The sequence below is a fragment of the Oenanthe melanoleuca genome, chromosome 1A (assembly GCF_029582105.1).
Source record: "Oenanthe melanoleuca isolate GR-GAL-2019-014 chromosome 1A, OMel1.0, whole genome shotgun sequence".
In the NCBI taxonomy this organism is placed as follows: domain Eukaryota; kingdom Metazoa; phylum Chordata; class Aves; order Passeriformes; family Muscicapidae; genus Oenanthe; species Oenanthe melanoleuca.
The window spans coordinates 48,960,111-48,987,290 of record NC_079334.1 but is presented as its reverse complement, the minus strand read 5'-3'; the positions used below and the strand labels follow the sequence as shown (position 1 = coordinate 48,987,290).

At 35.4% G+C, this 27,180-nt stretch overlaps 1 protein-coding gene across 6 annotated transcripts in view; it reads left to right on the top strand.

Moving 5' to 3' along the window:
• CADPS2 (calcium dependent secretion activator 2) overlaps positions 1-27,180 on the top strand; it is a 274,255-nt gene that overhangs the window by 140,968 nt on the left and 106,107 nt on the right. For all 6 annotated transcript variants that reach the window (XM_056481832.1, XM_056481831.1, XM_056481828.1 and 3 more), the window contains exon 9: positions 25,911-25,977. In XM_056481832.1, coding sequence (XP_056337807.1) covers positions 25,911-25,977 — 67 coding nt within the window. The remainder of the gene's footprint in view (positions 1-25,910; positions 25,978-27,180) is intronic.

The window sequence follows — 27,180 nt, the reverse complement described above, 5'->3', positions numbered from 1 at the left end:
TTTGTTTGCAAACACCTGTGAAATGGTTTGGTGATGTGGCACATCTGTGTCTAGGTCCAGCCCACTAGTGTGGATTCAGCTTCCTGCTGCTGGAAGGTGCTCAGCCTGCTGCAGTAGTGCAGGGTTCAGGGACACACTGTGCTTGCTGCCTGCCCTCTTCAGCAGGCTTGTCAAAAGGCAGCCATGGAGGCAGGCTGACTTGAACCACATCAGCAAAGAATGATGTGCAGCCAGGTTCATGTGCACATGGCCTGGTTCTATTGCAAACTTCACCCTAAACACATCAGAGATGTGGTGCTGCCATGCATCTATCCCAACGATGACTAAGAGAAGTTGCCATTTTTGATCAGGTCACTAATAATGTTGGGGTCATGCTGTTGCACCCCCAATTAGAGTATAATGTGCAACTGGATCCAGCAACAAGGAGACATCTCCAATGTTTCCTCTCATCATGCTCCTGTGTTTCCCCAGAGACTGTCTTGGCAAGGAACTGTTCTTCTGGGGTCTTCAGAGGGTCTTCCTAAACCTCCTAGTTCAGTTTTCCATACTGCTTTGTATCAGTAGTCTTGTCTGATCATTAAAGAAACCAATAAAATATTGTTGTCAATAATTTAGTTCAACCATTGTCCCTTTTGTCTGCTGCTGATGGTTGCTTCCTCAGATTGATTTTGAATGCTCATCTCCTGGCACTGTGATTTACTTCTACATTTTAATTCAGGGTCACTGCTGTGACTATTCTCCAGCCAGATACTGTATTTCATCCCACCAAAAATGCTCTAGGCCAGTTATCATTTCCTTTTCTTTATAGCTGTTAGCTGTAATGATTATTACCTAGACAACCTAGACACTTTTTAAGGAAAGTTTGGGCACCAGCGGATGCGTGGATTTCTCCATCATTAATGTGTGTGAAATTAAATAAAGGCTTAATAATTCCTTCAATAACCATTGAAGAGATTGATGAGGAACTGTAGGAAACACTGGAGTTGCAGTGAGAGGAAGGAAAAGATTATTTATTTGGAGGGAAAAAAACACCTGCAAGTAGAATTGTTAGTGTGAGCAGTTAGTAACTATTAATGTTATGAAGAGCCATCATCCTGGCACTCCCTGCAACCTTCTCCTGACTTCCTGGGTAAGTGTAAGTATTGACAGGTCATTTGCTGTTTTTTCAAGAGGGATTCCCACCTGCTTCAATACACATATTACAGCTGCTCTGGTCCTGTACTGATACTGTGTTATCAGGAAAATCTGCATTTGCAAAGAGACTGTAAACATGTGATGGATGATGGGCAGTATCATCAGAAAGGCAAAGGAATATTTTGCAGTTAAAACAGTTGAGGGTTGCTTGGAAGAAACTGGCTTTTATCCCTATTTGTGCTGCACAGAAGGACTTCCTTGTAAGGAACTGAAATGTTTCCACCTGTAGTAACTGATAGTATGTCATTTGCTTCCTGTGTCCAGTTTGATAAACTGGAATCTGATTTCATAGAGCTGCGTGCCACTCACAGCTATTAGCTGAAGTCAGTGGAAATGGGGCTTTAAATATTCATTGTGTTGTTCATGTCCAAATATCCTAAAAATTAATATTTGAAGCCTGAAACTTTTAGTATTTCACTTGTCTTGTTATCAAGGAAAAATAGTACCACCTCCCAGGATCATACACATATGAAGGTGAATCTAGAGAAGCATCTGGTAGAAAAGGTTCCCACACTGGAGGAGCCACGGGAGTGGAGGCACTGTCACTTTGCTCAGCCAAAGGTTTGTGCTTTGCTGAGCAGGGTTATAACAGTGCAGGCTCTGCAATTCCCTGGAAAACCTGCACAATATGGGAATGCAAATAACTCTAGTCCCTCAGTAAAGCAGTTTATGTTTATAAAACATAATTAAGGAGGCCATAGGATAAAATTAAGTGCTGAAGAGCTCAGAGGCAGCTGCTGCTATCCTGAATAGGGAAAATGACAGGGAGATTTTTGTCTATGTTAATTTTATTTTTAATTTTTTTTATTTTAGTGTTAGAATGTTGTCATATATTTTAGTACAGTGTCATAGAGTACACAAAAGGAATGGATATAAAAGGATGACAGAATGTGATCATCCTTTCTCCTGGAATTTATTCACCATGTCAGCAAGTTGAATTTTACAACCTTTATAACAGACTTCTTCTGTAGTTAGAATGTTCAACCCAGCTAAGTTCTAATTTTTCATTGTATTTTTCAGAAGCATCTCATGCTTTGTCTTTAACCAGTGTTTGTACTAGACAACTTAAGTTTTTTGTCAGAGTTTACAAACTAACATACAAAATTCATATGTCTCTGGTAGGAAGGGAAGGCAATCTGTTGGTATTGTATAATGTTTTTCAGATGAGAGTCTCAAAATTTACTCAGAGTTGAATTCAAATTTTATCCTACAGCCAATTGCAGAAAGATGGGTTTTAGTAGATTAATACTCTATCTAAGACAACTACAGTTAGACAGCTTTTTAAGATATGGGAACTGTGCCCAAATATTTCAGGTTCTGCAGGGCTGGCAAAACCCACAGGCCCAATCAAATGGTGGTTTTCAATTTTATCTCTTCAGAAAAGTTTCTCCTTTTTAAGACTGACATTACTTACTAACACAGGGGATATGCTGGAAGACTTCAAAACTTGTCTTGCATTTATGCTTCAAGAATATTCAATTCTACAAATTATATTGTCTTGTACTAAAGTCACAAATAGTATTCTGGACTATTCGCCTTCAAAGCATCACTTAGATTTCCACAGTCATAACCAAAAATTATATTTTAAATTAGATTATAAAGTTGGGATTTTTAATTACTAATTGTAACCTTTCTAAGAGCAAGAAACAAAAATATTTATGACTCAACAAAGCTGTGAATCTCAATTGCAGTTTATTTGTACTTCTCCAAAAAAGAGGTTTCTTTTTAGGTTGCACATTCCTAAAATTAATCTAGTGTTACTCCACTAATATGACTTCTAAAAAAAAATTGATCAAGGAAACAATTCATGTTTTTAAAAGATACTCTGTTACATGCTTTAAAAAATGGAGCACTATTATACATCTTACAGTAAATATAATCTTATTACTTTTACATTTTTATTTTTATTCTTGCATGTAAAGCAAGTGGGAATTAACTTGGTGGATATATATCCATCCTTTTGTATCTGAATTGTGTCAATACATCTCAAGGCAAAGCACTCTCAGCTGGTCTGAGAAGTGACAAGGTAAATATTGCTCATTAATGGAGGTTTGTAGAACAGTTCCAATTATTGACAATTCATTATAGTCCAGATTCCTTTCTCATAATTTGTACTGCATTTGCTTTCTCACAGAATGTGGTAATCTTTCCCTTTTCTAAAATGATTAGCACATATCAGATACTTTAAAAATGTCCTTTATTTTGTAAAGCAAACATCAAAACTATGATTTTTTCACATTTATAATTTTTTTTCTGGTGCAATCTTGAATCTAAAACAAATCATCAGAGGAAAGAAGTAAAATTTGAGCTAAAAACTTCCTCTGTAAAATTCTAAAAGCCTGTTTCTTTCTGTTGAGTTACAATAGCAGCATTAGGGAGGTACTGTTTGCTTCAGGAAGGCTCAATTGGATCTCCTTAATTCCTAATTATATTAGGGTTGAAAACCCCAGCAGGACAGGTTAATTCACTCAAGATATGTGGATTACTCTAAATATCTTCTCTAATGCATGGGGGTTTTTTGATGTGCCTTTGCACATCTGTGTGCATTTAAATCATGCATTATTTTAAAAACTAGATTGTGGGCCTGTTGAGTTGTATCTTAGCATAGCCTAGTGGTTGTTAAAGGGTATTATTCTATTGCTTCCTATCTAGTAATAAAAAAGAAATGCTGAGATTTTTTTTTAAAGCTTGCTTTAAAAGGGTTAGTAATACTCAGTGGTTTTAAGACACACACAAAAAAAGGGAAAAAAAATAAAGTAAAATAACATTCTTACTAATTAAACAGCCCAAACAGGACAATATTACTAAGTGTAGTAAGTGGCAATATTTGGATTTGACTTCCAAAGTAAAACATTTCAGCTTCGCTCAAAAGTCCTGAACTTTTTCCATGATTTGAGAGGCAAAATTAATTCCTTTTTGTTCTGTTCTGCTTTCTGCTATGGTATGTTGCATATGGAAATCATATACCTTTAATTCCTTAAACTTTTGCATTTGGAATAACATTACACAGGCACTTAGAATTTTCCATCTCTCATTTATAAAGAAAGTATTTTGATGATTATTTAAAATCATTGTCTCTGTAATAATAAAGAATCTGTGTGAAATGATTTTTCTCTCACAACTTGTTGATGTTTTGGGTTTTGATTTGTGTTTTTTTGTTTATAATTGTATTTTGAGAATATGAAGATCACCATTAATTGCTAGTAATGCTAAATTACTTTTTTTCACTTGAAACTGGCTGAGATGTTCTTAGGAGAGCATTTATAAATAGTAAATATAGCTACTGGTTCCTCAGTGTGACTGAGGAATCACATTTCTCCTCCTGCTGCTGTAGTTTCAGAACTGAAGTAAATGCTTTGGTTAGCACTCTTCTAAGATGTAGAATTAGAGGATAAGTAATTTTTTTCTCTCATTTTTGTGGCACTTGTCACCCATCCTTAGAGGGGAAGATGAGTATAACCTGGTTTGCAGCTGAGTGAAATGAAACAGGAATAAACAGAGATCACCCACGGTCAGGAGCAGTTTGGTGACAGCTCTGGGGTCTGCTGGCTGCTCAGTGCAGGGCTGTCCTGTGCCTGTCACCTGCATAAACCACAGTCATTGCTGCTGCTGAGCTCTTGGCACGGGGCACTGAAGTCAGCCAGAATGAGGCTGGTGCCAGCTCTTCAGGGCTGTTTGTCCATGGACCTGGCAAAGACCAGGACGAGAAGCAGAGTTAGCTTTACAGCTTCAGGATGTGTAATATGGGTTTGATCTGAAGATGATATCTGTTCCCACTGTCATTATTTCAGAAAAATATGCAAGGTGAATACATTGAAGTTAGTCTACTGCAATTCTGGGTTACTTGTGCAGATAAAGTAAGATGTCAGGAATACAATCACACTTCTCTCAGCAAGCGCTGCAAGATCCCTGTCACAGATAAACCTTCATAATTTGAAATGTGTCAGTCCTTAGTCACTGAGCCAAAACATACAAATATATCAGAATAACTAAACAATTTGTTTTACCAACAGTAAAAAGTTTAAATAGCAATAATTTTTTGCTAATATAAAACCTCAAGTTTAATTTTTCTTAAATTAATAGCTGTAGAATTGCTTCAAAGTGAAGGAAAGTGTTAGAAACCTACAGTAATACTTAAGATGTTTTTAGCATCTTAGAAAATCCTTACTAATGCTTGGTATTATATGGTAATATGAAGCAGTAGTACTACTTTCTATGAGATAAAACTTTGTATATTACTTTTCACCAGTTACTGAAAATGTTTCTCCTTAATGCTTTTCTCTTTCAAAAGCAAGGGTGGATTATCTGAGAGATTTGTTTCACTTTTTCATTTCTTAACAACATAGCATAATTTCCTGAACCAAATGTTAAAATACTCAAATATTTACCTAACTACAGCATTTTTTCATCTACATGTGTAAACTCTTCTGGATCCCTTTATAGTATTTGATTCATTTTCCCAAGTTTGTGTGCTGCCTATCTGGTTGTATCCATAAAATCAGCATAGTAGCACCATCTAGCTTTCTGTTTGCTGCTGCTGCATTTCTTCTTAGAAAACAGTAGCAGAGCAATGACTTCAGCTGCTGCCTCAAAGAGCAAAGTTCTCCCTTGTCCTTTGGTAGAATGCTTACTTTTTGGGTTGTGGATGTCAAGACCAGGAAGCATAGAAGTCAGATGGAAGCTGTTGAGTTTGTTTCAATTTTGCAAGCTTTACATAACATCTGATAGTTTGGAATTCTTTCCTGATCATTTAATCATATGGCCTCACTATAAGAGCAAAAAAATTTAGGTGTTTGGGATATGTAAGCATTTTCTGAGTTTTCTCAAAGCAAGTACTAGGTAGGGTGGGTTACCTTGACACATTGGTTTATCAGTGCTAAGACAATTGAAAAACAGAAAAGGGTCACTGGAGGTAGTAAGGTAAACTTTCCTCTATATATATTGCAGCCAGAACAGGAGTTATTATCTTAGTAATTTATACCATCATAAAGTTTAACAAGTTTAGAAGGTAAATCTTTCTAAAAAAAGAGAGATTGCTCACTTCCAGCATTAGGCCCTCCAGGGTTTTTTTTAGATGACCAGCAATCCATATATAAATGGGAGATTTTCAACTAGCTTTGTGCCACTTGAAGCTCCTCTGTGAAAAAATAATCCTCAGTCAGTCTTCCTCATATTTAGGAAAGGGATGATTACCACAGAGTAAATATATGTTCTTGGTTCACTAATCAAGTAACAAAAATACTCCTGACTCCTGTTTGTCACAGTTGTTGCCCTGTGAAATCTTGCTGCATGTTGAAACATTGTGGGATGCAGCTGTCTGCTGCAAAATGATCCCATTCCAGGAGTTGTGTGTATTCATCTCAGCTGGGTCTGTGTAAAACTCACTTGCTCCCTCTCACTGTGATTTTATGTTGTGCACAGTATTTCTTGTCTGTCCTGTTACTGAAAAATGAGATGCAATGTTTGCTCAGTCTAGCTGTCCCCTAATGCTCAAGTTGTCCAAAGAATCTCATTCTCATCTACTCACACTGAGGAATTCTTTTCCAAAGAGTACCTTGTAAGCTAATGTAAGCTATTCTTCTGGAATACAGAAAATGAACAGAAGTGTATATCTCTAAAGGAAATTGTCTCATAAAGAAATTTATTTATGAAGCAAAACTTATTTATGAGTTGGAGATTTCTTTTATTCTAATTGAAGAGGTCATGGAACTTGGTAGCAGAGAGAGGGAGACATACTACCTGGCCAAAACCCAACACAAAACCCAAAAATTGACACAGTGATGCCAGTACCTGCACTACAGAACTGTTGGGTCACTGACATGTTCACAACACTTTTGAATTAGAGTTGGCTTGTTTCAGATTCAACACATGGACAATGTGACCTTGAGACACCAGGTGAAAGATTTCATTGTAATTTCTGGCAGGAAGGCATAAAGAAGTATTAGAGTTTCAGCTGGGTTTATTTGACTTCAAAGACAAAAGAGGTGAACTACAAGTTTCATTTCCCAATCCATGTTCAGTCTAGACCTAGCATGACAATCTCAGGTTTGATCAAGACAAGCACTGTAGCTGTAGGTGGTTCTGTAGTGCTGAAGCAAACTGTATAAATGCAAGGTTTTTACCACTCATGGAAGATATGTTGTGTGGCTGATGAAAAAGGCTTTGTTTGAATTTCAAACAGTGGACTGTTGAAGAAAAAAAGTGGGATTGGTAAAAAAAAGTGATCAGCACAGCAAATATGACTGCATATTCAGGAATGCCTGCTCCTTTCTTTACATCAAAGTGTCATCTAACATCCAGCACCACAAATCTATGTGTAGAGGATATTTTCTCCACTCAGTGAAAGATCCTGAAGAAGGATATGTCACAAGCTGCTATGAAAATATCCTGGCTGCAAACTTCAGAATGCTTCATTAAATGCAGTCACTGCTGAACATCTTGTACTGGAAAAGACTGGCATGGTTGATCTGTAAATTAACTACAGCATGAAGTTAACATGATTCCTTTGAAACCATATGTGTTTTTCAAGAAAACTTATGAAGAGGAGATATTTTTTTATTTTCAAGAGTAAATCACAGACAGTTGCTGACTCTGAAGATCCAAGACCCTGAAACCCTGAAGACAAGTGAGTATCCCTTTCTGCAAGATAAAACTCATAAATCCCAGCACAGAGTAAACCCAAATATTTCAAGGACTTCCAACATTTGGAATGAGACTACTGAGAAAGTAACAGAAATTTAAAAACTGAAACAGTGGATTTATATTTCTGCAGAAATAATGCTCAAATTTTGGTCAATAATTAATAAACAATTTTAAATTGGGTTCAAAGGCAATGGTGTGTATTTTTTGTTTATTTTATCAGAGAGTCAAAACTGTCATTCATGCAGATGTAACTATCTTATCTTGCTGAATTCTGACAAACCTGTCCTCATTTTAACATTCATAAAGGAACATACACTTGTATATATTAAGGTCAAAATTTCCTATGTACATAATAAGCTGCACTTTCAGTGATGTATGAAGGTGTTACTATTATTATACCAAGGTGTCTCATGTGAGTATTTTCTGTTATGCTACTTTGTGCTTGATGCTGGTATTTCATTGTGCTAAATGAATGTTAGCATCTTGCCATGGAGAAGAGTGCTAATGTGATAACTGTCTTCATTTAAATGATTTTACTGTTACACACTTTTGCAAAATCAATTTACTATAATCAGTTACATTTTAAGAATTAAATTGAACTTCATGAAAAATGACACATTAAAATTACATTAATGATTGATTGGATAATGATAATGGGTTAATGGAAAATTGCTATGGAAAGAAGAAGCAAAAGTGTTTATCCTGCTGCTAGATCCTTAGAGAACAGATTATAGCTATGAGCCTGATTTTCTGTGCTTCACACAGTAATTGCTTCTGAGGAGGCACTGGGAATCTTTGAAGATCTTAATGATATGCCACTGCCACTTTAATTGCTAAAAGAAGCCAAGAGAATCCTAATTGCCAAGAGAAGCATTACTAATTAAGGTGTCATTCTTCATTTATTCCATAGTAATTTATCTGAAATATTTGTAAAAGCTGAGATACAAATTTAGATCCAAACTCACTTAGCTTAATCACAACAGACTTCATATGAAAAATATCTATGGGTTAGGCAAGGTTAATCATAAAACTTAAACTATTTTTTTTCATATCAAAAATTTTGGTTTGCTTTTGCTCACAACTTTTTAAAAAGTGAAGTAAAAAATTGAGAATAGATTAAAGAATCTGTTTTTATTAATATGTAATTTATACTTAAATTGTGATTCTACCCTGACATTAAAAAATGTTTATATGGGGTATTCATTTTTTTGTATTTCACCTTAAATCTCCATGCTTCTGAAATGTTAAGATGGGTTTTCTTCAGCTCTGTGATGGGCAGGGTGATGCAGGTTCAGTTGTATATGTATTGTCTTTAGATCATAACTGTAGCAACACTTGTTCACTATCTTCTTGCCTTTACTAGGATGAAGTGTGCATAATCGATTTGGTATAGAAAATCCCTGTGATCAGTACTGCATGTGTGTCAAATCCTTCTTTGGCTTGGCTTTGCTAAAGTCCTTATTTCACTTCACAAAGTAAGCAGTTGAGATGAGTGGTCATGCTGGTACCTGTCCATTTCCTGCATACTGGGTTTTGTACCTTGTTCTCTTCTCAGCCTTCTTTAATGCAGTTATTCACATTCTCAGCCATGTCCTAAACTCTTCTGGTTTTGGCATGGATTTTCTCTTATGGTTTACCTTAATGGTGCCTTGCATATATAAATACCAATTTTTTTTCTTCTTGTTTTATATTATCTCAGAATCTATCATCAAACATCTCAGTGACCCATAGAATAGCTAGGTAGACATTTCTAGTTTATACTATCAATTTTTAGTTTGCAGTTATTAACTTTAAAGCTCTTCCTATCTCAACTTCTTGGTCTTTATGTGCATGTGTTAGGAAAAAAATGAGTGAAAAAAACCTTTGGCAGCAATTCTCAGCTCATCACAAAAGAGAAGAGATTATTTCCAGGCCATAAAGATAGTAATGAGCTATGCTGAAGCATCACTTAGGATTTGTCATCATAGTTTATGGGACTGACTCCAAATTCATGTCTTCTCCACATGGGAAATTTGAATGCAGCATCACTGCTGAGAAACCCTGGTCAAATGAGTTCTAGCAACAGCCACTTGTTACAGCAGTGAGATGAGATTCAGCCCTGTACCAATAAGGCTAATTGCATGTGATAATCTGCCAGGGAGAGAGAAGAATTAAAGAATTAGTGGTATAAAGAGCAGTAAACTGGGCTTGTCTGAAGCATCTGTGAATGATTTTTAGCCACTGATGGCTACCAAAATTATGTTACCCAATACAAAGAGCTGGTAATCTGGAAGACCTGAACTCTGATATTTGTCTTCTTGACTGCAAAGGGAGCCAGGTGTGAAGTGTGCCCAGACAGATCTGTACAGAGACTCAGTGATGGCTGGGGTCTGGTAATCACCTCATGCATTTCTGGTGATGTAGTTCAATCTCTGTTCAATCTAGACTTACAGCACCTTGGTGGCTGCAATATGTGAGGTGCACCAGCTGAGCACCACAGCTGATTTCATTTAATGCAAGAGGAGTTTAGTTCACCTGCTGTGGATCAGTTCTGCAGTGTGAACCAAGTGCTGCAACCTTGGGCAGTGAAGGGATTTTCTTCAAAAACACACTTCTTACTCAGACTAATTTACCAATGTAGATAAATTCTCTCTTTTTTTAGGTATTTGACTGAAGTACCTGAAAGGGGTTGGGCCAAACTGGGCAACATCTTCAACTGATGCCCATGCCAAGGGTTCCATTAAGGCTTCCATCCTGGAAGTACTTGAAATACATGTGGTTATCTGAAACAAGAATTTGTGCTTGTAAATATTTCCTTTGCTGGATTTTTTAACAATATAAAAAATGCAATCTAAGCAGTTTTGCCTGTTATTGAAAATGCTCAAATCAGAACTTTGGAAAGTTATTAATGTGCAAATTTTTTTTTCTGTATTTTCATTAAAAGTAGCAAAGCTGTTGGTAACTTAGAAACAATCCACTAATCAAAAATAGAAAATAGACCTTAAGTTCATTAAATTGTAGGGGAGGAATTGAGAAAATACTTTGATTTGTAACTGGTTTTTGTTTTTTTCTAAAACACTAAGTAATAACTTTCATGTTTCATTTGCATGTGTTTTTCCTACCAAGTAGACTAGATGGGCTGACCAGTCAGTGCTATGTGGATTGAAGGTAGTATTGAGAAATTAATTGTTATGCTGTAGCAAAATGCATGCCTTTTTAGGTTCTCACAGGGAAGATCATGATCTGAGTAATTTCATGGACATGAGGTGAAATAAAGGCAGGGCATTTTTTTTTTTACTATGCATCATTGGTCTGACTAAAATGAAAGCATAGTGTAGGCTGCTTACTTTTATTACAATAAATGATGAAGAAATTATCATATCAGAAGTGTTCTAAAATTTGCAATCATAAGTTCAGAGTATTGGGAACTTCACAGTAACTCTACAGCATAATTGAGGAGACTCTGACCTGACTGGAAGGTTCAGGTTGGCTTCTGCTGAAATTTTTTCATGCTGTTGTTACACAGTTCCCATAGCTTTGGAAAACTATCATTCAGAGCAAAATTTGACTTTTAGTTTTGCTTGAATTTGCTGCTCTGTAAATGCACCCAAAATATGCTGGCTGTAGAATGAAATTGCATGCAAGTATTCCTGCTTCATAGCCTATTCCAGAATTATATATGGTAGATTCTATGTGTTATTTCGTATTATATATTTATTTATTTCAGATTAAATCTTTTAACTTTTTGCCATCTAAATTTCTTTTGAAACTTGTCTAGAAACTTCCCTTACATGCATGAGTCTGCAGTAGTGGAGATGTGGCTGATTATGATATTCATAACATTATGCTGTACAAAGTCACCTAAGCAATATCCTTATTTTCACAGACTGCAGGACCAATCATCATTTAAATAATTGTTTTTGTTTTTGTTAATATTGCTTTATTCTACTACAAATAAGCATAGCACACATATCATGCAGGTGAAATATGCAGTTTATTTATTGGCCTTTCTCATCAGGTGATCTGAGTTGTTTCTTGATACCATGCACTCATCTGTGACATGAAATTTAAGAGAGAGTTATTTTCACCTGATGTACATTGACACTGCATGTGGCCTGGCCTGTCCTGGCATTATTTCTATACCCAGAGTGCCAGTCCTATTAACTGCAAGGATGAGGGCATGCCACCTACCTCTTATGTCCTTCTGTTTCTTATGCTGCCCATCTGTTACTTCTAGAAAGGTAAAATTCACCTAGTTTTTGTCTTTTGGAATATAAGCCTTTACAAAATCAAAGGTACTTATGGCAGCAAAATTATTTTCAGAAACTAAAAGTGACCAATCTAATCCACTCTGTGTGTCAGAATGCTTCCTCAGAAACTTTAGGGTCAGTTGTGCTATCATGGGTCTGAGGGTGGATTTCAATTTATAATACACTATTCTTTATGGGCAAAAATAATTCTGACACAATACTGAATGTAAAGGCAGAGGTAATTTTTTATAAATTCAATTAGGTGGTTTGTTGGTTCTGTTTTTTCTCCACAGTAGTATAATTTCATTTATTAAAATATTGTGTTTATTTTTCACGTAATAGCAGAGCCTCATGGTCCTGTATTACTCCTGTTTTCTTCAAACCATGTTTGCCATACCTACCTCCCTTTAAATAGTCCATGTCCTGTTAAATGTCAACACAATTGTGTTGGCAGATCAATTCTGTTTTGTCAGATGCCTTGAGTGTGTCTCATCCCCAAATAGGCATCACCAGGTAGGCTGGCAGTTTCTGCACTGTCATCAGTGTAGTGATGCTTTCATACAGAGTTATGCACTATTAGCTCATTCAGTCTTTTCCTGTAAAGAAGAACTTGTCTTGCACTACAAATGATCTTTTTCTATGTGCAAACCATCACAAACCTTTTAATTTAATCTATTTTAAATTAACTTTATGCCTTCTGAGTGGTGTTGCTGAAAGCCCCATCTAATCTGGCTGTGAACACTTCCAGGGATGGGGCATCCACAGCTTCCCTGGGCAGTCTTTTCCAGTGTCTCACCACCCTCACAGGAAAGAATTTATTTTTAATATCTACTCTAAACTTACCCTTCTTTAGCCTAAAGCCATTCCTGCTTATCCTACCACTACATGCCCTTGCAAAAAGTCCCTCTCTTGTTTTCCTGTAGGTTCTCTTTAGGCTCTGGAAAGCTGCCCTAAGATCTCCTCAAAGCCTTCTCATCTCCAGGCTGAACAACCCCAAGGGTCTCAGCCTTTCTTCCTAGGAGAGGTGCTCCAAACCTCTGAGCATCTTTATGACTCCCTCTGGACTCAATCCAGCACATCCTTCTCCTTATTTTAGTTTTTTCCAAAGATGAAAGTCAGTGTGGTTGTGATGAGAGAAGTGTACCTTCTCCTAAATACACAACTACTTACCCTTTCTTAGTAAATCAGTGGCTTAGAAGTGACTATTTTTATCATGGGTTCCTACATTTATAATTTTAACTGCTGGTTTAAATTTTGAGATCATTTTAGGTTCAAGGTCTTAAGTAAAATGCACTGTCATAGACCAAGTGAAAGAGAGTAAGAAACTTGGGTCAGTTTTTAGTGGTGTTGGTGTAGAGAAGTGTGCCTAAAAATGTACTCCCTTCACAGCTGGATAGCTAATAGCAATTCTCTTTTCTAAAACTGAATGTTTGAAGCTCTCTAACCTTTTTCATCTGGTTTAAATTCTTAGTTTTGAAGGGCAAGATAAGATCTGAAGCAAAGGTCTAAAGATTTAAGAGTATGGAATGATTTGTTTTAGGTTAAGTGCAATACACTGGGCATGGGATGTCATTTTACAGAGGTTTTAGTCAAGCCATTTAGAAAAACATTCTGAGTAATGAAGACATCCAGATGAAATTGGAGTTGTGCAAGCAACACATCTGGGACAGGTATTAAATATTACAAATATTGCCAGTAGCTGAGAGCACTTGCTAGGCTAAGATGTCTACAAATGGTACATACATTACAATTTGGTGTTTTTATTCATTACTGATGAAAATCTTAAAAGTTTTAGAGGAGGGAACCCAATAATTTCTGTAAATCAGCTTTACCATTCTTTTTTATATTGAGGAGAAATGGATCCATTTTCAAACAGAAAATAACTGTGATACTTAGATTAGAATTGGATGATTAAGTTAATAAAGTAATCATGTAATGTAAAACTTTATTGTCGTTATAGAATGTGGGTGTTCAACTTAATCACAAATGTTAAATTCATTTTTAATTGAGCTGTATATAGTCTCCATAATGGAAGACTTGTTTTTTTTCTCTTGCACATGCAATGTATTTTAATTGAACACCTGATTCTTGCCATCAGCACATAACATCTGGGCACTATGTTTTTTGCATTTAGATACACTGATTAAAACTCAGCAGAGAAGGGGATAATGGGAAAATAAAATGACAACATTATAGAACACTTTCATCCATATTTTTTAATTATATATTGAGAAGCTTTTAATTATCTTATTTCATTTAATTAATCCCACTGCTTAGGTCATTTGTTTTTTATTGATAATGGCATGTCAGCAGCTTCACTAATTGGCACAAAATGGCATGTGGCTAAACTGTCTTGTCTAGTTTGATCCAAAAGAATTTCTTACTTTTTTCACATTCCTGAGACTTTTTATTTATTTCACAGTCTTTTCAGCAATATAAAAAATATTTTGACAGAGCAGCTTGATTTAAAATTTAACATTTCACTTCTCATTTTTGTTTCTGAGATAAAGAAGATTCTAAAGAAAAAGTTTTTATTTCCTAATGCGTTTTAGCATCAGAAAATAACACTACACTTTGTAGATTTTAAAAGTTTTAGTCTTCAGAGAGTGAAGTATTTAAAGCATTTTTTATCATTAAGTCTTTAGGCACAGTTTGTCAGCATTCACAAATTTAGTCTGGAAGAAAAGCAACAGTCCTGTGCCACTCCAGCAGTTGTACTTTAGGGTTTTAGGGATGTTTTGCACTGTTCTTTTTTAAATTAGTCATTTAACAAATCTGACAACTCTTGAGTATAGATGAGCTCAAGTTATACAAACATTTTAGTGCATAACATTAATTTCCTGTTGATTATTACATCTTATAACAACAGAGATTTTATGTAAATATAATTGATAAAAAAATAATCTTTTTTTGATGAATTTCTTTGAATAATTGATTAGAGACATCCCCGTAATTTTAGATTCTTCTGTTCCAAAACATCTTTTATATTTTTCTTTGAAGATGTAACATATTTTTACTCAATAATTTCTCAAGATGTGTGTACCAGGCAAAAAAGATTACAGTTTAACTAATTAGAATTTTTGGTTTACCAAATACTGATACTTTTGCAAATTATTTCTATGCTTTTTGAGTTGTTGGATAATCTTTATAATGTATGTGTTCAACTGTGTTGGCACTTCAGCAGATGAAGTAACTCATCGTTATGCAATGAATGTCCTCCCCCTAATTTGAGAATAAATGTATTATTAATATGTATGACTCTCTGCTCCCAGATTCATGATTTGTGAAACAGTAAGAAATTCTACTCATTTAAAATACTAATTTTAAAGCTATTTGAAATACAAGTTTCACATTCCTTGCCCTGAAGTTTAATTTAACCACTTTTTGTGATTACATGGTGGCATTTTCATTGCTCTTCAAGTCTGTCACAAGCAGGTAACAGGGATTGATTTGAACCAGATTTTTGTTAGTCTGGGCCATGGCATTATACACATCCTGACATCCACAGGAGGGCAGCATGGTTAAATCAAGGGAGAAGATGGGAGTATGATTATAATGCAGCTAAATTAATCTCACTTTTGATAGTTTATATTGTCTTGTGAAAGTGTTTATAATTGAAAAAAGTGCATGTTTTCCTAGGCAGTACAGGTAAAGAAAGTGCATGTTAATTTTAGAAGTTTCAAAGTGTAGCTTTTTAGTACCTATAAACATTAAGTTTTTCTCTGTATATACATGATCTATTTTGGAAGCAGGTTATAAAATATTTAGTGTAGGAGTTACTAAAGCCTAGTTCAAAAATTAGCTCTGAAAATTTCAATAAATTCTGTTATAATATCGTGGTAAATAAAATATTTGGAGAGTGGAGGCAGCTGTTCTTATATGTTTACAAGACATAGGAACTGCTCTATCCTCTACTGCTGACTGAGCTATAGCAGGAAATGAATCCTTTTATATATCTGTGTCTAAAAATATATATAGATATAGATATATAGATATAGATATAGATATAGATATAGATATAGATATAGATATAGATATAGATATACATATACATATACATATACATATACATATACATATACATATACATATACATATACATATACATATACATATACATATATGTGTAAAATTCTGTTTGGGGAAAAATTAAAAAATCTCAGTCTCAGATTTGAACAATAATTATGAATAATACTAAAAATATTTATTCTAATTTTTTGTTTTTAAATTGATCACCCATACACCCATAGCAGATATTTAATTTGTTCATGTTATTTACAAATAATTGCCATCTTTCAAAAAGTATTTCTAAAACTTGAAGTAAAGAGAAGCTGCTTAAACCTCTCCTTGCATCCAATTCATCAGCACTACAGCTTCTATTTTCTCTTGAATTTTATGGATTTAAAAAAAAAATATTTAATGACAATTTTGTAGGTGAATACCTACAAATACCTACAGTATGTAGTTTTGTAGTTCCTTGTCAGACAAGTCTGCAGCAGGAATGGACTGACCCCAGTAGATGGCTCTGATGCTCCCTCCCAGGTAGTATTCTGTATTCCAAAACTCCCACTTCTACAGCTCCAGTCAGAAATCAGTTGCAGTTTAGTAACTCCAGAGAGGGAACAGCATTTGAATGTTTTATTTTCTACATACTTGTTACGATAAAAGACTTTTCACAAAGAGCAAATCTGTGCTGTTTTTGTAGGCTTATATCTTTCTTGCCTAGCTTTTTTTTTTCCCCTTACCACTACCCAAACTAAAACCATCTTAGAAATTTTTTTCCTAATAATATTGATCACTTTTTAAAATCTTAAATACCATGAAGAGATACATGAGGAACTTTCTCAAAGGGCATATATTTTTCAGTGATGCATTTATGTTTGTTTTAGATTGCTTGCTTCTGTGTAGCATTTCCAAGGACAAACATCCAATCATGTTAATGTTTCTGAAAAAAAATACGCTGAAATCTCTCTCTTCCAGTGCCACAAGACAATTGCTGAACAGTATTAGTGGGTGCTAGTTTCACTGTGAACCATACCAGCTGCTTTCAGGCACAGCTAGTTGAGATGTGGAACTGTGCTACTGGCTGTATATTCTAAAGTTTAAAATGGTTGAGAAAATCATAATAGAAATGAAGTTTAATTATTACTAAGCTTAAATTATTATTATTAAATTATTATTTAAAACCCATTCCAAAGTTACAAACACATTTCTAGATGAAGAAGCTTCTAGGGACAGTATCAGCATGAACATATGAGGAATCTGTGGGAATATATACCTGCATGATTCCCTCCATGTCCTGTTGAGAACAAGGCACAGGCCTGAAATTGCTTCTGAGTGCCCATTTCTGTGTTCTTTTGGAGATGCTTCTTCCTGAGTGACATGGAGTGAGAAGTCTATTTGTTTCTCTGGCATTTTTAACATTCTAGATGTACTCTAGAATTTTATATATATACTCTAGTATAGGAAAGTTGTTTGTTTTTTTTTAAATGGATGTTTTCAGAGAACTGATTTGCTGGGTCACACTATGAAAGCTTTCTTCCTTGTTTTTACCATTGTATTGTCATCAAAAGATGGCCAGGAGTGTAAATGTACTTTTTTGAATCTAGTTTTTGATGAAAGCATCACCTGCAGTAGATTTCTGCATTCTCCACCAGTAGGTTTTTTGAGGCAGAATGTCTCTCTTCGATTAGCCTTACTGTCTTGGACCAAATCTTCATCTAACCTGTCTTCCACTGTGGCCAGCATCAGATGACTTGGAAATTTATAAGTGTAATTTCAGTATTCTTTCAAGACTCCACCCATCTGCAGATGAAGGACTTTCTGAGCCAGATATGACTCTTGGCATATGCAAACATTCGTTGCAATTAAACTTCTCTTTCACAGCCTGTCCAGGAATGCCTAAAATGCACAATGAAATGTAACTAATTTGACTTCATCTAATTTGACTTGAGGAAACAAGCCTCAACGGTGGCACTGCTGTGTAAGAGTGGAAATTAATGTCTGGCACTGTTCCTACATTCCTTAGAGGTGCTCGAGACGTGATGGAGACAATCCACACCACTGATACACAGGCAGCATTGTGTCTCATTGCTGCTGTATGCTGGGTAGAAAGAAAAGTGGCATTTGTTGGATCCAATGTTTACATGAAGTCTGATAAATAAAAAGAGAGTTTTCCAGTGTATGAGAGCATAAAAGAAGTGTCAAAATTTTAACCCAGAAGAAAATTGTATAGTAAACAGCTCTTTATTTCTGCGGCATGGGGAGAGACTGCTATTTCAAAGATTGTGTATGAAGTCCAAAAAGATAACTTCATTTTTTTGCCACTACTGCTTAAATTGTGTGTGTATTCTAGTACTTTTCATTCTGGATGGTTCTGTAGTTGCACAAATAAAAAGAATTGTTTTCTGCCAAGTGTGCCAAGCGTTTTGAAATCTCTATAGTCGATGTCATCTCTATTTATTATTAGCTAAGTTCAGCCATTGCATCCACAGATGTTTTACCCCACAGAATTGGCTGAAAAGAGCAAACAGGTTTATTATTCTGATTGTGCTTTAGAATGAATAACTTTGCAAATAACAAACATGTTCCATGAATGTCATACAGTTGACTTTTCATGATTCCTGGGTGCAGAAAACCTGCTTAATATGGTCTGTTTTCACACAACTAATTCCAACAGCTAAGTTAGGAGTCTTTGCACCATAGGCATCTAGGACAGCCCAGGGAGACAGAAGGATGCTTCCAAGGGGGGGAATCTGCAAAGTTCTGAAGAGAAAATACACCCCAAGCACTTTACACTGGATCCATACAAAATTCAAGGGAAATATGAGCACTGAAATTGGCAAAGTGGAGTTGCAGAAAGAAATACATTTAATTTGCTGTTTCCCTTTAGAACATTTTGTTTTCACGTTTTTTGGTTTGTTTTTGTTTTTTTAAATCATAAGTGTGTTGCATGTTTTGACACACAGTTAAAAGGCTGAAGAGCTTTACAAGCTTCTGAAATGCATTTTCCAACTTCTGGAAGATAAGGGCTGTTGTGAGGCTTTCCTGAGTGTTTCTTCTGGTGCACTAGGACCTCAAGTTTTGAACAATCTTGCTCTTTTCCACTTCGGTTTTTCTCCCAACAGAAATTAATGTGGAAATACTCACCTCCTGCACTGGACATGTTGTGAGGAATAATTGCTTAGTTTATAAAGCACTTGAGTAAGTGTCAAGTAAAGCTCCTATTAAGAGAATAATGCTATGTAAGTGGGAGCTTGTTAAACTGATTTGTTTCAAAGCTTTTTAAGTGGTGGTTTTAATTGAATTCTTTTAAGGTTTGTTGGGTTTTTTAAATCCAGCTATCAAGAATTTTACAAAATAGTTGGAAAACATCATATAATTCTGAATAAGCATCTTCTGTGTGCGCAAATTAAAGGAAGGTGCTAGACTCATTCATTATCATAATTTCTGTACTTCATTTCAAATCACAAATAGGGATACCAAGTTTCACATGCCTCCTCATGCCTCTGCTAGTTTAGATATACCACTTTATACTAATTCATAAATACTTACTCATGACAATGACAAGAAATGTTATGAAAATACTTAGAATTTACTGTCTTTAGAATGAAAATGTATGTATGTCGTTCTTCTAACACATTTTATTTTAAAAAAATTACTCTGCTGAGTTCTGTATTCTTTATGAAATTAAAATCGTATCAATACAAAAATGGCAGTTAAAAGAAGTACATAACCAATCAGAGATAATCAAAGCCAAGTATAATTCCAGAAGGAGCTCACTGCTTTTACTGTCCTCTACCACCAAAGTTTTCAACACCTTTTGACTGTTTCCGTCAGTGTGTATGACCTAGAAACAAAAGCAAATTTTTCATGCAAACAAGTTATCAGCAATTTAGGCTTTCTAGATCACAAATAATATCACTACCTGCAAGGAAAAAAAGTCATCAGTTTTTTCTATCTGATTGCAATGCCATGTGCTTCCAGTGCCATGGAGAGGTGTCTGGGCTGGACACCAGGCTGATTCTGGGTGCTCAAGATGATTGCAGGTCCCTTAAGGTCTGTAAGTGTTTCCATAGCCAAAGTGAATGCTCAAGGGAGAGCAGTGCAATTTAAATTTTTTCTACTACTTCAATTTAAATTTAGGTTTTCACTTTGAAAACCAGTCTCTTATCTCCTGCTTTCTGTGCTTTTGTGGTCACAGACTATTATCTTTTTGGATGAAATGAAACCAAGAGATCTCCTTCAGGGGTGTACCCATATATACTGCAAAACACTGGTAGCTGCTTTGTCCATGGGTTCAGTTTAGAGCTAGTCCAAAATGTCTCAAAAAGCACAGAGGGTAGATGTCAGCTCCTCAGCACCAGCTGTTTTGCAGTAGTGCTGTATTACCTGTTTACTTTGCAATTAGATTCCATCAGGATCAGAGTGCTTTCTACATTTATGTTGCATCTGAGGGATTTCATTATTTTATTGCCTGGTATTCTCTCAAAGCTAAAGGATGTTTTTCTGTCATGACAAACACTCACATTTACATGCCAATTAGGTTTCATGATATGACATAAATCAGATTAATAATTCTCAAGTTGTAGTTACTTCACAGGTTCTGTAAGTACTGGCATGCATATTCACAAATGGTGAAGCGGTTTAGAGTGCAGTAGGATATCACTGTTAAAGAATCTAAAAATATCAGATTGTCCAGCATTCTTAAAACCATTTATACTGTAAGTGAAAAGTGTTTAGCAGGAAAAAAAAAGCCACACATTTTCCTGTTCATACGATGAATATCTTGCTTATTGGAATAAATGGAACCATTTTCTGTGGCTGTGATGTTTTTATTACTTGACATTCTTCAATATTTCTTTATTCTTAGCAGGCATAATTACAGTAGTTTAGGCTGATTGTTTTCCATTCCATCTGTTGAAGGCTTATTTAGTTCTCTTTCTCAAGAGCACAGAAAGGACTAAAATGAATCTGAGAATGTTTACAGCTAGGTTTCTTATGACCCAGGTCATATTGTTGTCTTGAATCAGTTTTCTCCTCGTCCTCAACTGAAAACAAAAAAAAATTCTTAATCTTGCAGGGTTAAATAAAAGGATGAATGCAGTGCAAGGAAGATTCCTTTTATGCAAGGCACGGGGATGACTGAAAGTGCCTGTGGGCATTTGGTCCCCATTGGCTCTCTCAGCGAATGCAGTGATGCCCACGGATAGCCTGTATTGTTGTCAGTTAAATGGGATCATGAGTGTCTGAAAGGTGTTTGAGAATGAACTGAAAATCATTTTCACAAGTGGATGATTACTTCTGCCACATGTTAACCGAACTCTATCAGAGTGGCCCAGATTTTTGAGACTGCATTAATTGCTCTTTCAACCTTGACTGAGGTTTCTCTTTAAGAAAGGCCTTTGCTGGACTAAACTGCTACACATATTGATTTTTCTTTCTATATTTTTTTTCATTGTTTGTGATAAATGAAGCCTTTTACAAGTAGAGAATTTATCATTCAAGATGTAGATAGATTGCTTCATTCCTTAGAATAAAAAGGCTGGTCTAAAAATGATCTCTGTAGAAGGAGTGAGTCCATTCTCATTTCTCCCTCAGTGAATAGCTCTGGTATTCCACACACAATTATGCTTTTTCAGCTATTCATTAGTGCTGATTTTTTTCATCAAAAAGTGGAACCCTGCACTCTCACAGTGAGGTGAGGACAGAGCAAATAAGCTGCTGTCTTCCTTCCTGTGTATGTCATCACATAACTGAAACTGAACTATAATATTTAGCAATATGGTTTTGCATTTTGGTAGCACAAGGAAATGCACTTTGAGAGATATTGAAACTTTATGTAATTAAAACCTGGTTATGCCCAGACTTTTTAAAGAAAATGTTTGTTCATTTTATTCTTAGTATTTCTGGAGAAATTTATACTGAAAGAAAATATATACTGGAGAAAATTATACTGACTGAGATGAGATTATATCTAAAACATTTTTATCCGAGTGTTTCTGTATTTTGTAGTGGAAATGTAATTTCTTGTAATTTTATTTGTTTTCCAGGAAAGCTAACTTTAAATATTAAATGGGAGTTTTTTGTACCATGTTGTAAGCATTGTGAGGTATAATCATGTAATTGATGATTTCGTACAAATCCTTTTTTTTTTTTTCACTTGGGACTGAGTGAAAACATGAAAACACCTTTTCTCCTTGTCAGAATATTTATTAAACATTCTCAAAACATGATCTTAAAGAGAAGTAGAAACAAATCTGAGTGTTCAGATACAGGGGCAGTTTTCAGTGTCTTCCTTCCCTGTATATGGCTGAACTTTAATTATTCAAGAATTATTTTAGATTATATCAACTTTGGAACCCAAATTAGAGCAAGAAAAAATTGAAGCAAATGGTGTGGTTATTGTTTAGAAATATGGAACTGGCACTTCTGGATATCAGTTTCTAGCTTGTGTTGCACAAAATCTTTTGAATCTTTTGCCTAAAGGTACAGTGTTAGAATGAATGGCTGTTCTTTGTTTCTTGTTGCTGCTGAGGGTGTTTAAAATAATCTGAGCAACTGATGCTGTGTGTTTTGTGCACATTATTTTGGATGGAGAGAGTGACTGTGGCTTCTGGGTGAATACAGATACACTTATGGGTATAGAAATAGGAGGCTGGAGCTCTGTGAGTTGGGACTGAGAGATTCTGTTCTGTTTTCTGTCCTGGCATTTACCTGAGACTCTTGAAAAGTTATGCCATTCCCCTCTTAAAAATGAAACATTCTTTGGCTTAGCTCACTTCTGAATCTGTTAACCTATTAATTTTCTGCTCCAGCTGTGAAGCCCAAGTGTCATTTAATTGTGAAAACTGGCTATTGTAGATTTTTTTTTGTTCTAGATATCAGCTGCAGTTCCTACAGATCCTAGATGTTACTGTCTAAATATAGGAAGGTTCTTGAAGATCCTTGGGTCCTTTGCTTCTCTTTTTTTTTACTTTTTCTTTTTTTTTCTCCAAATAGAAAATTAATGAGAAAGAGGTGCTCAAAGAAGACTCTAGAAGCTTAGGTGGGTCCTTCCACCTAAAAATGTTTGACTCTTGAGTAAGAATTGATCTCTTTATCATTCAGGAGCAGACACACTTAAGATGACCCCAGGATATGCCCCTTGTAAATGGCTGAAACTTTGTACATTAGAAAAAACCTGGTACCATTAGAGATGGCACTGGAAGAGCCATCACATAACTGTGTTTATAGTGATTTGTAAAACCAGATGGCATAAGTCTTTGTATTTCTATAATAAATCCCAGCTTTCTGTCATGAATATTATCTTTTTTATCTGGTCTTATGTAAGATCTGTGAATTTTAAAGGTAGGTAGTTAATGTTCCACTCCTTTGTTTCCCAAGGAAGCTCTAATTTGGCACCTTAGTTGGAAGCGATTTATAGGAGGAATAAAAGTGCACTTTGCCATTTAATTTCTTTTTGTGCGCTTTATTATTTTATACTTTTGGATTTATTGTATCTTATACTATTTCTGCCTGTACTGCAAAACTATAGGTGGTATATCTTACATGAAGAGTAATTTAAAAGGCAGCCAAGTAATATAAAAGCATCACCTTTTCTCTAATAACAAATGTTCTTTTAAGACCTCTAATTTTAAAAGCACATTTCTGCAACAGGATCAGCTAATAATGAGAAAGAGTTAGCATGGAGTTTCTAAGGTTGGGTTACTCATTTTCTGATGTGCAAGAGGCAAGAAGCCTTTGTTAATCTATGGCTTCTTTACAGTCATTTAAGACATGTCAGGAGGGTGGGAGCATGGTCAGGATATCTCTGTACTGTAGCTTTGGAGGACTCTGTATTTTCAACTGTGTTTTCAAAATACAGTTTCAAAATGGGGCAGTTGCCTAATGACATATATTAAAAAAAAAACCTTTATGATACTCTGGGGGATGGAGTGGGATGCAGTGGCAGAATCACCATGAGGAACAGGGCAGTCTTGGGACTGAGAGAGACCAAGGGCACCTGTGGACTTTTTCACTTTTCTCCCTCAGGTCATTAAGCTTCAAGGTGAAATTCATGATTTATTCCCCTCCACCCTCTGGCAATAGTAAAGAGATGAGCATGGCAATAGCAATGTTGTGTGCTTTGGGGAAAGCAAATGCTCTGGTACATGCATGAAAAGGAAAACAGTTTGTATTTTGTGGGAGAATGTGTGACCATAAGTCTGTGAGGTAAATGCTTCCTTAGCTGCAAAATATTATAAATTTTAACATAAACCCTAGAATGTGCTTTCTTTTGAACCCTTTCTGATACAACCCTTACTCCTTTCTTTTCATTGAATTTATAATAGTCACAGAATTAAGAAGTTAAAAAGACTGTGGCAAGATCTGAACTATTCAAAGGCCACATCAACTGATAATTTGTACACAAAGCAAATTTTATATCCTCTCATTCAAATAAAAAGCAGAGTAACCAAGTAAGGTAGACCTTCAAAACAGGTGCAGAAGTTGAAGAAGGACAAACACTGGTGTCATAATGATAAGGGAGCCACTGCATAATTTGACAAACAACAATTAATGATCAGCATGCTGAACGTTTATTTTAGACATAAATTTGTCCTTTGTGGTGCCTCATGTGGGAGAAAACATTCTTGAGGTTTCATCCAGGACAGGTATATAAAGGGTTTTGCCTTTATCTTGCTTATTTATTTCACACAAGATGTTGGTTCATTGCTCTGTTTTTTGACTGAGGTGCAATCACAGAAGTGAGTAGAGGGCAGCAGATCATATTCTCTTACCAGAGAAGCCTCTGTTCATCTGTCAGTCCTCTGACCAACCATCTCCCATCCTATTATCATGGCTACTTCATAATGTATGTGCAGCATCCTCTGGAGAGTGCCCTGTGAAGCCAGTTCATTGGTGTGAACCATCATTTTCTGCCTTTGACCAGCCTGGCTGTACCAGATGTCCTTGACAGAAGCTGGCCAGCCAGAAGGGGCAGCTCATAGGTAATGTTTTGTTCTCCTGTCAGGTTTTAAGCAGCAGATCCTTACCACTCATGGGCTCTTGCTCATAATCTCACAGCTCATCCTTTTCTTCTTGCTGTCTTTGTTAACAACAGTACAACATGACCAGAGTAACAGTAAAAATGTCACTATAATGCCAGAAAATTCACTGCAAATTCTTGGGTAATGACTGTGCTCTGCCACCAAACCATATCTGTATCTGTGGTTTTCTCATCTCACTGGTCGATTCTCCTGATTATTTCCTCTGATTCAAAGCCTGGAAATTGCTAAAGTGACAAGGAGTTTTTGTAATCCAAGAGCTTTTCTAGTGAAGTACTTCTGTTTGGGAAATTAGATTCTACTTTACTCTGAAAAAAATTTAATCTTGTGTGTCTGCTGACATTGTGTTATGTGAGAATTTTATCACACTTTCTCTGGGACTGACTCCTCACAGACTAAACAAACACTAGCAAATCTGTGGAAACCAAGTGGAATAAAAATTGTTGCAAGCATCAACTTTTCTAACATTTGGCATTTCTGTGTAGTCAGAAGTGTTCTACTGTAAGCTACTTTTTCTATTTTTCAGATCAAATTGGTGAAATAAAAAGTGATAAGTAGGTATATCTTCACAAACATGTGATCATTTGTTTCTGATTTTTGTCTGTTTTGAGTGAAAAGGAATGTCTCTTTGCATTTTTATGATATGAGTAAATAGAAGAAAAATCCCTTTTTACATATGACAACACTGAAGAATCAGCTCAGTAGACTGAATAAGTTAATACACAGATTTGTGTTTGGTCCTCCTAATGTCATGCTACTTATTAATGGAAACCCACTCCCTTTATTATTTCCTCTGCAGGTACTTGTATGCTCTAGGACAGAAGGTTTGGAAGCGGTGGAAAAAACGTTACTTTGTCCTTGTTCAGGTTAGTAGCCAGCCATGGAATTTCAGTAAAATAGTTCTTGGACTATAAATTGTGTATGATTTCTGGAGTAGTTTGTAAATTAATATCTTCAGGCAATGTATGCAGTACTACTCCCAGCTTCTTGCAGCATTTTTTTTTTAATTTAAAAAAGAATTTTTTTTTTTAATTTATATACCTAGTAAACAGAAATGCTACTAAGTTTTATAGATATATATATAAATGGGGCCCTACACTGAGCAAAGTTTCAACTGAAACCTAGAAATTTCTGGATGAAATTTTTGTCACCTGATGACAGCTGTTTGTCAGCACTCAATTTAAAGTAAAGTCATATTTCACAAAATGTATTGTGCTTACGATTTAATTTATTCTATCTCAACAAATATTTCCTGCCTTTGAAATTAAAGCAACAATACTTATATTAAGAACTTTTTCTAATTTTTTTCATAATGTTTTTTTTTCTTTCTTACAACATTAAATTGGGTAAAATTATATAATTGTTACAGAAAATACAGTGTAGTAGTTGGTCACAAAAATGTGCTAGGCTCATATTTTGTAACTTTTTGTCCAAACCCAATAATATTAGTATTTTCACATGCTAGTGAATGGTAATATTGACTTGAGATAAATAGAATAGTAGATTTTGAGTGGTCAAAACAGAGAAATTAAAGATTTTTAGGGAGTCTTTGAAGAAAAAAAAATAATTTTCTGTTGGTGTTTGCCTTCAGATTGCATTCAATGTTCTTTGTATTAAGTTCAGAGAATTCTGTTCCATCTTTTTTTTTTTATTGACAGAAAACTCCTTAAGTCTGAGTCTACATAAGTATCATACAAAGGCTGAAGCCTGTTAATGAGGCTTTTTTAAGAACAAAGTCTTCTAAGACTGCAGGAAGTCTGATTTCTTTATCAGTCAGTTACACTTACCTGCTCTCCTCCTTAAAATCATATGGCTGTAAAAGAAAAATTGCTGGACAAATTCTTTATTAATGTAAAAAGCCAAGAGTATTTGAAGGAGATTCTGTAAAGTCTATAGAATTCATTTGGGTTCTGATTTTACCAAGGTCATTTGTGAAGAGATGAGGACATTTTATGACTATTAGTATTTGTTGGGAAGATCTCTAGATAGGATAGCTGTCAAGGCATAGCTGGGAACAGAAAATAATTTCAGTAAGACTGTGCTCCCTTGTCCTTCATTCTTTTTCTTTA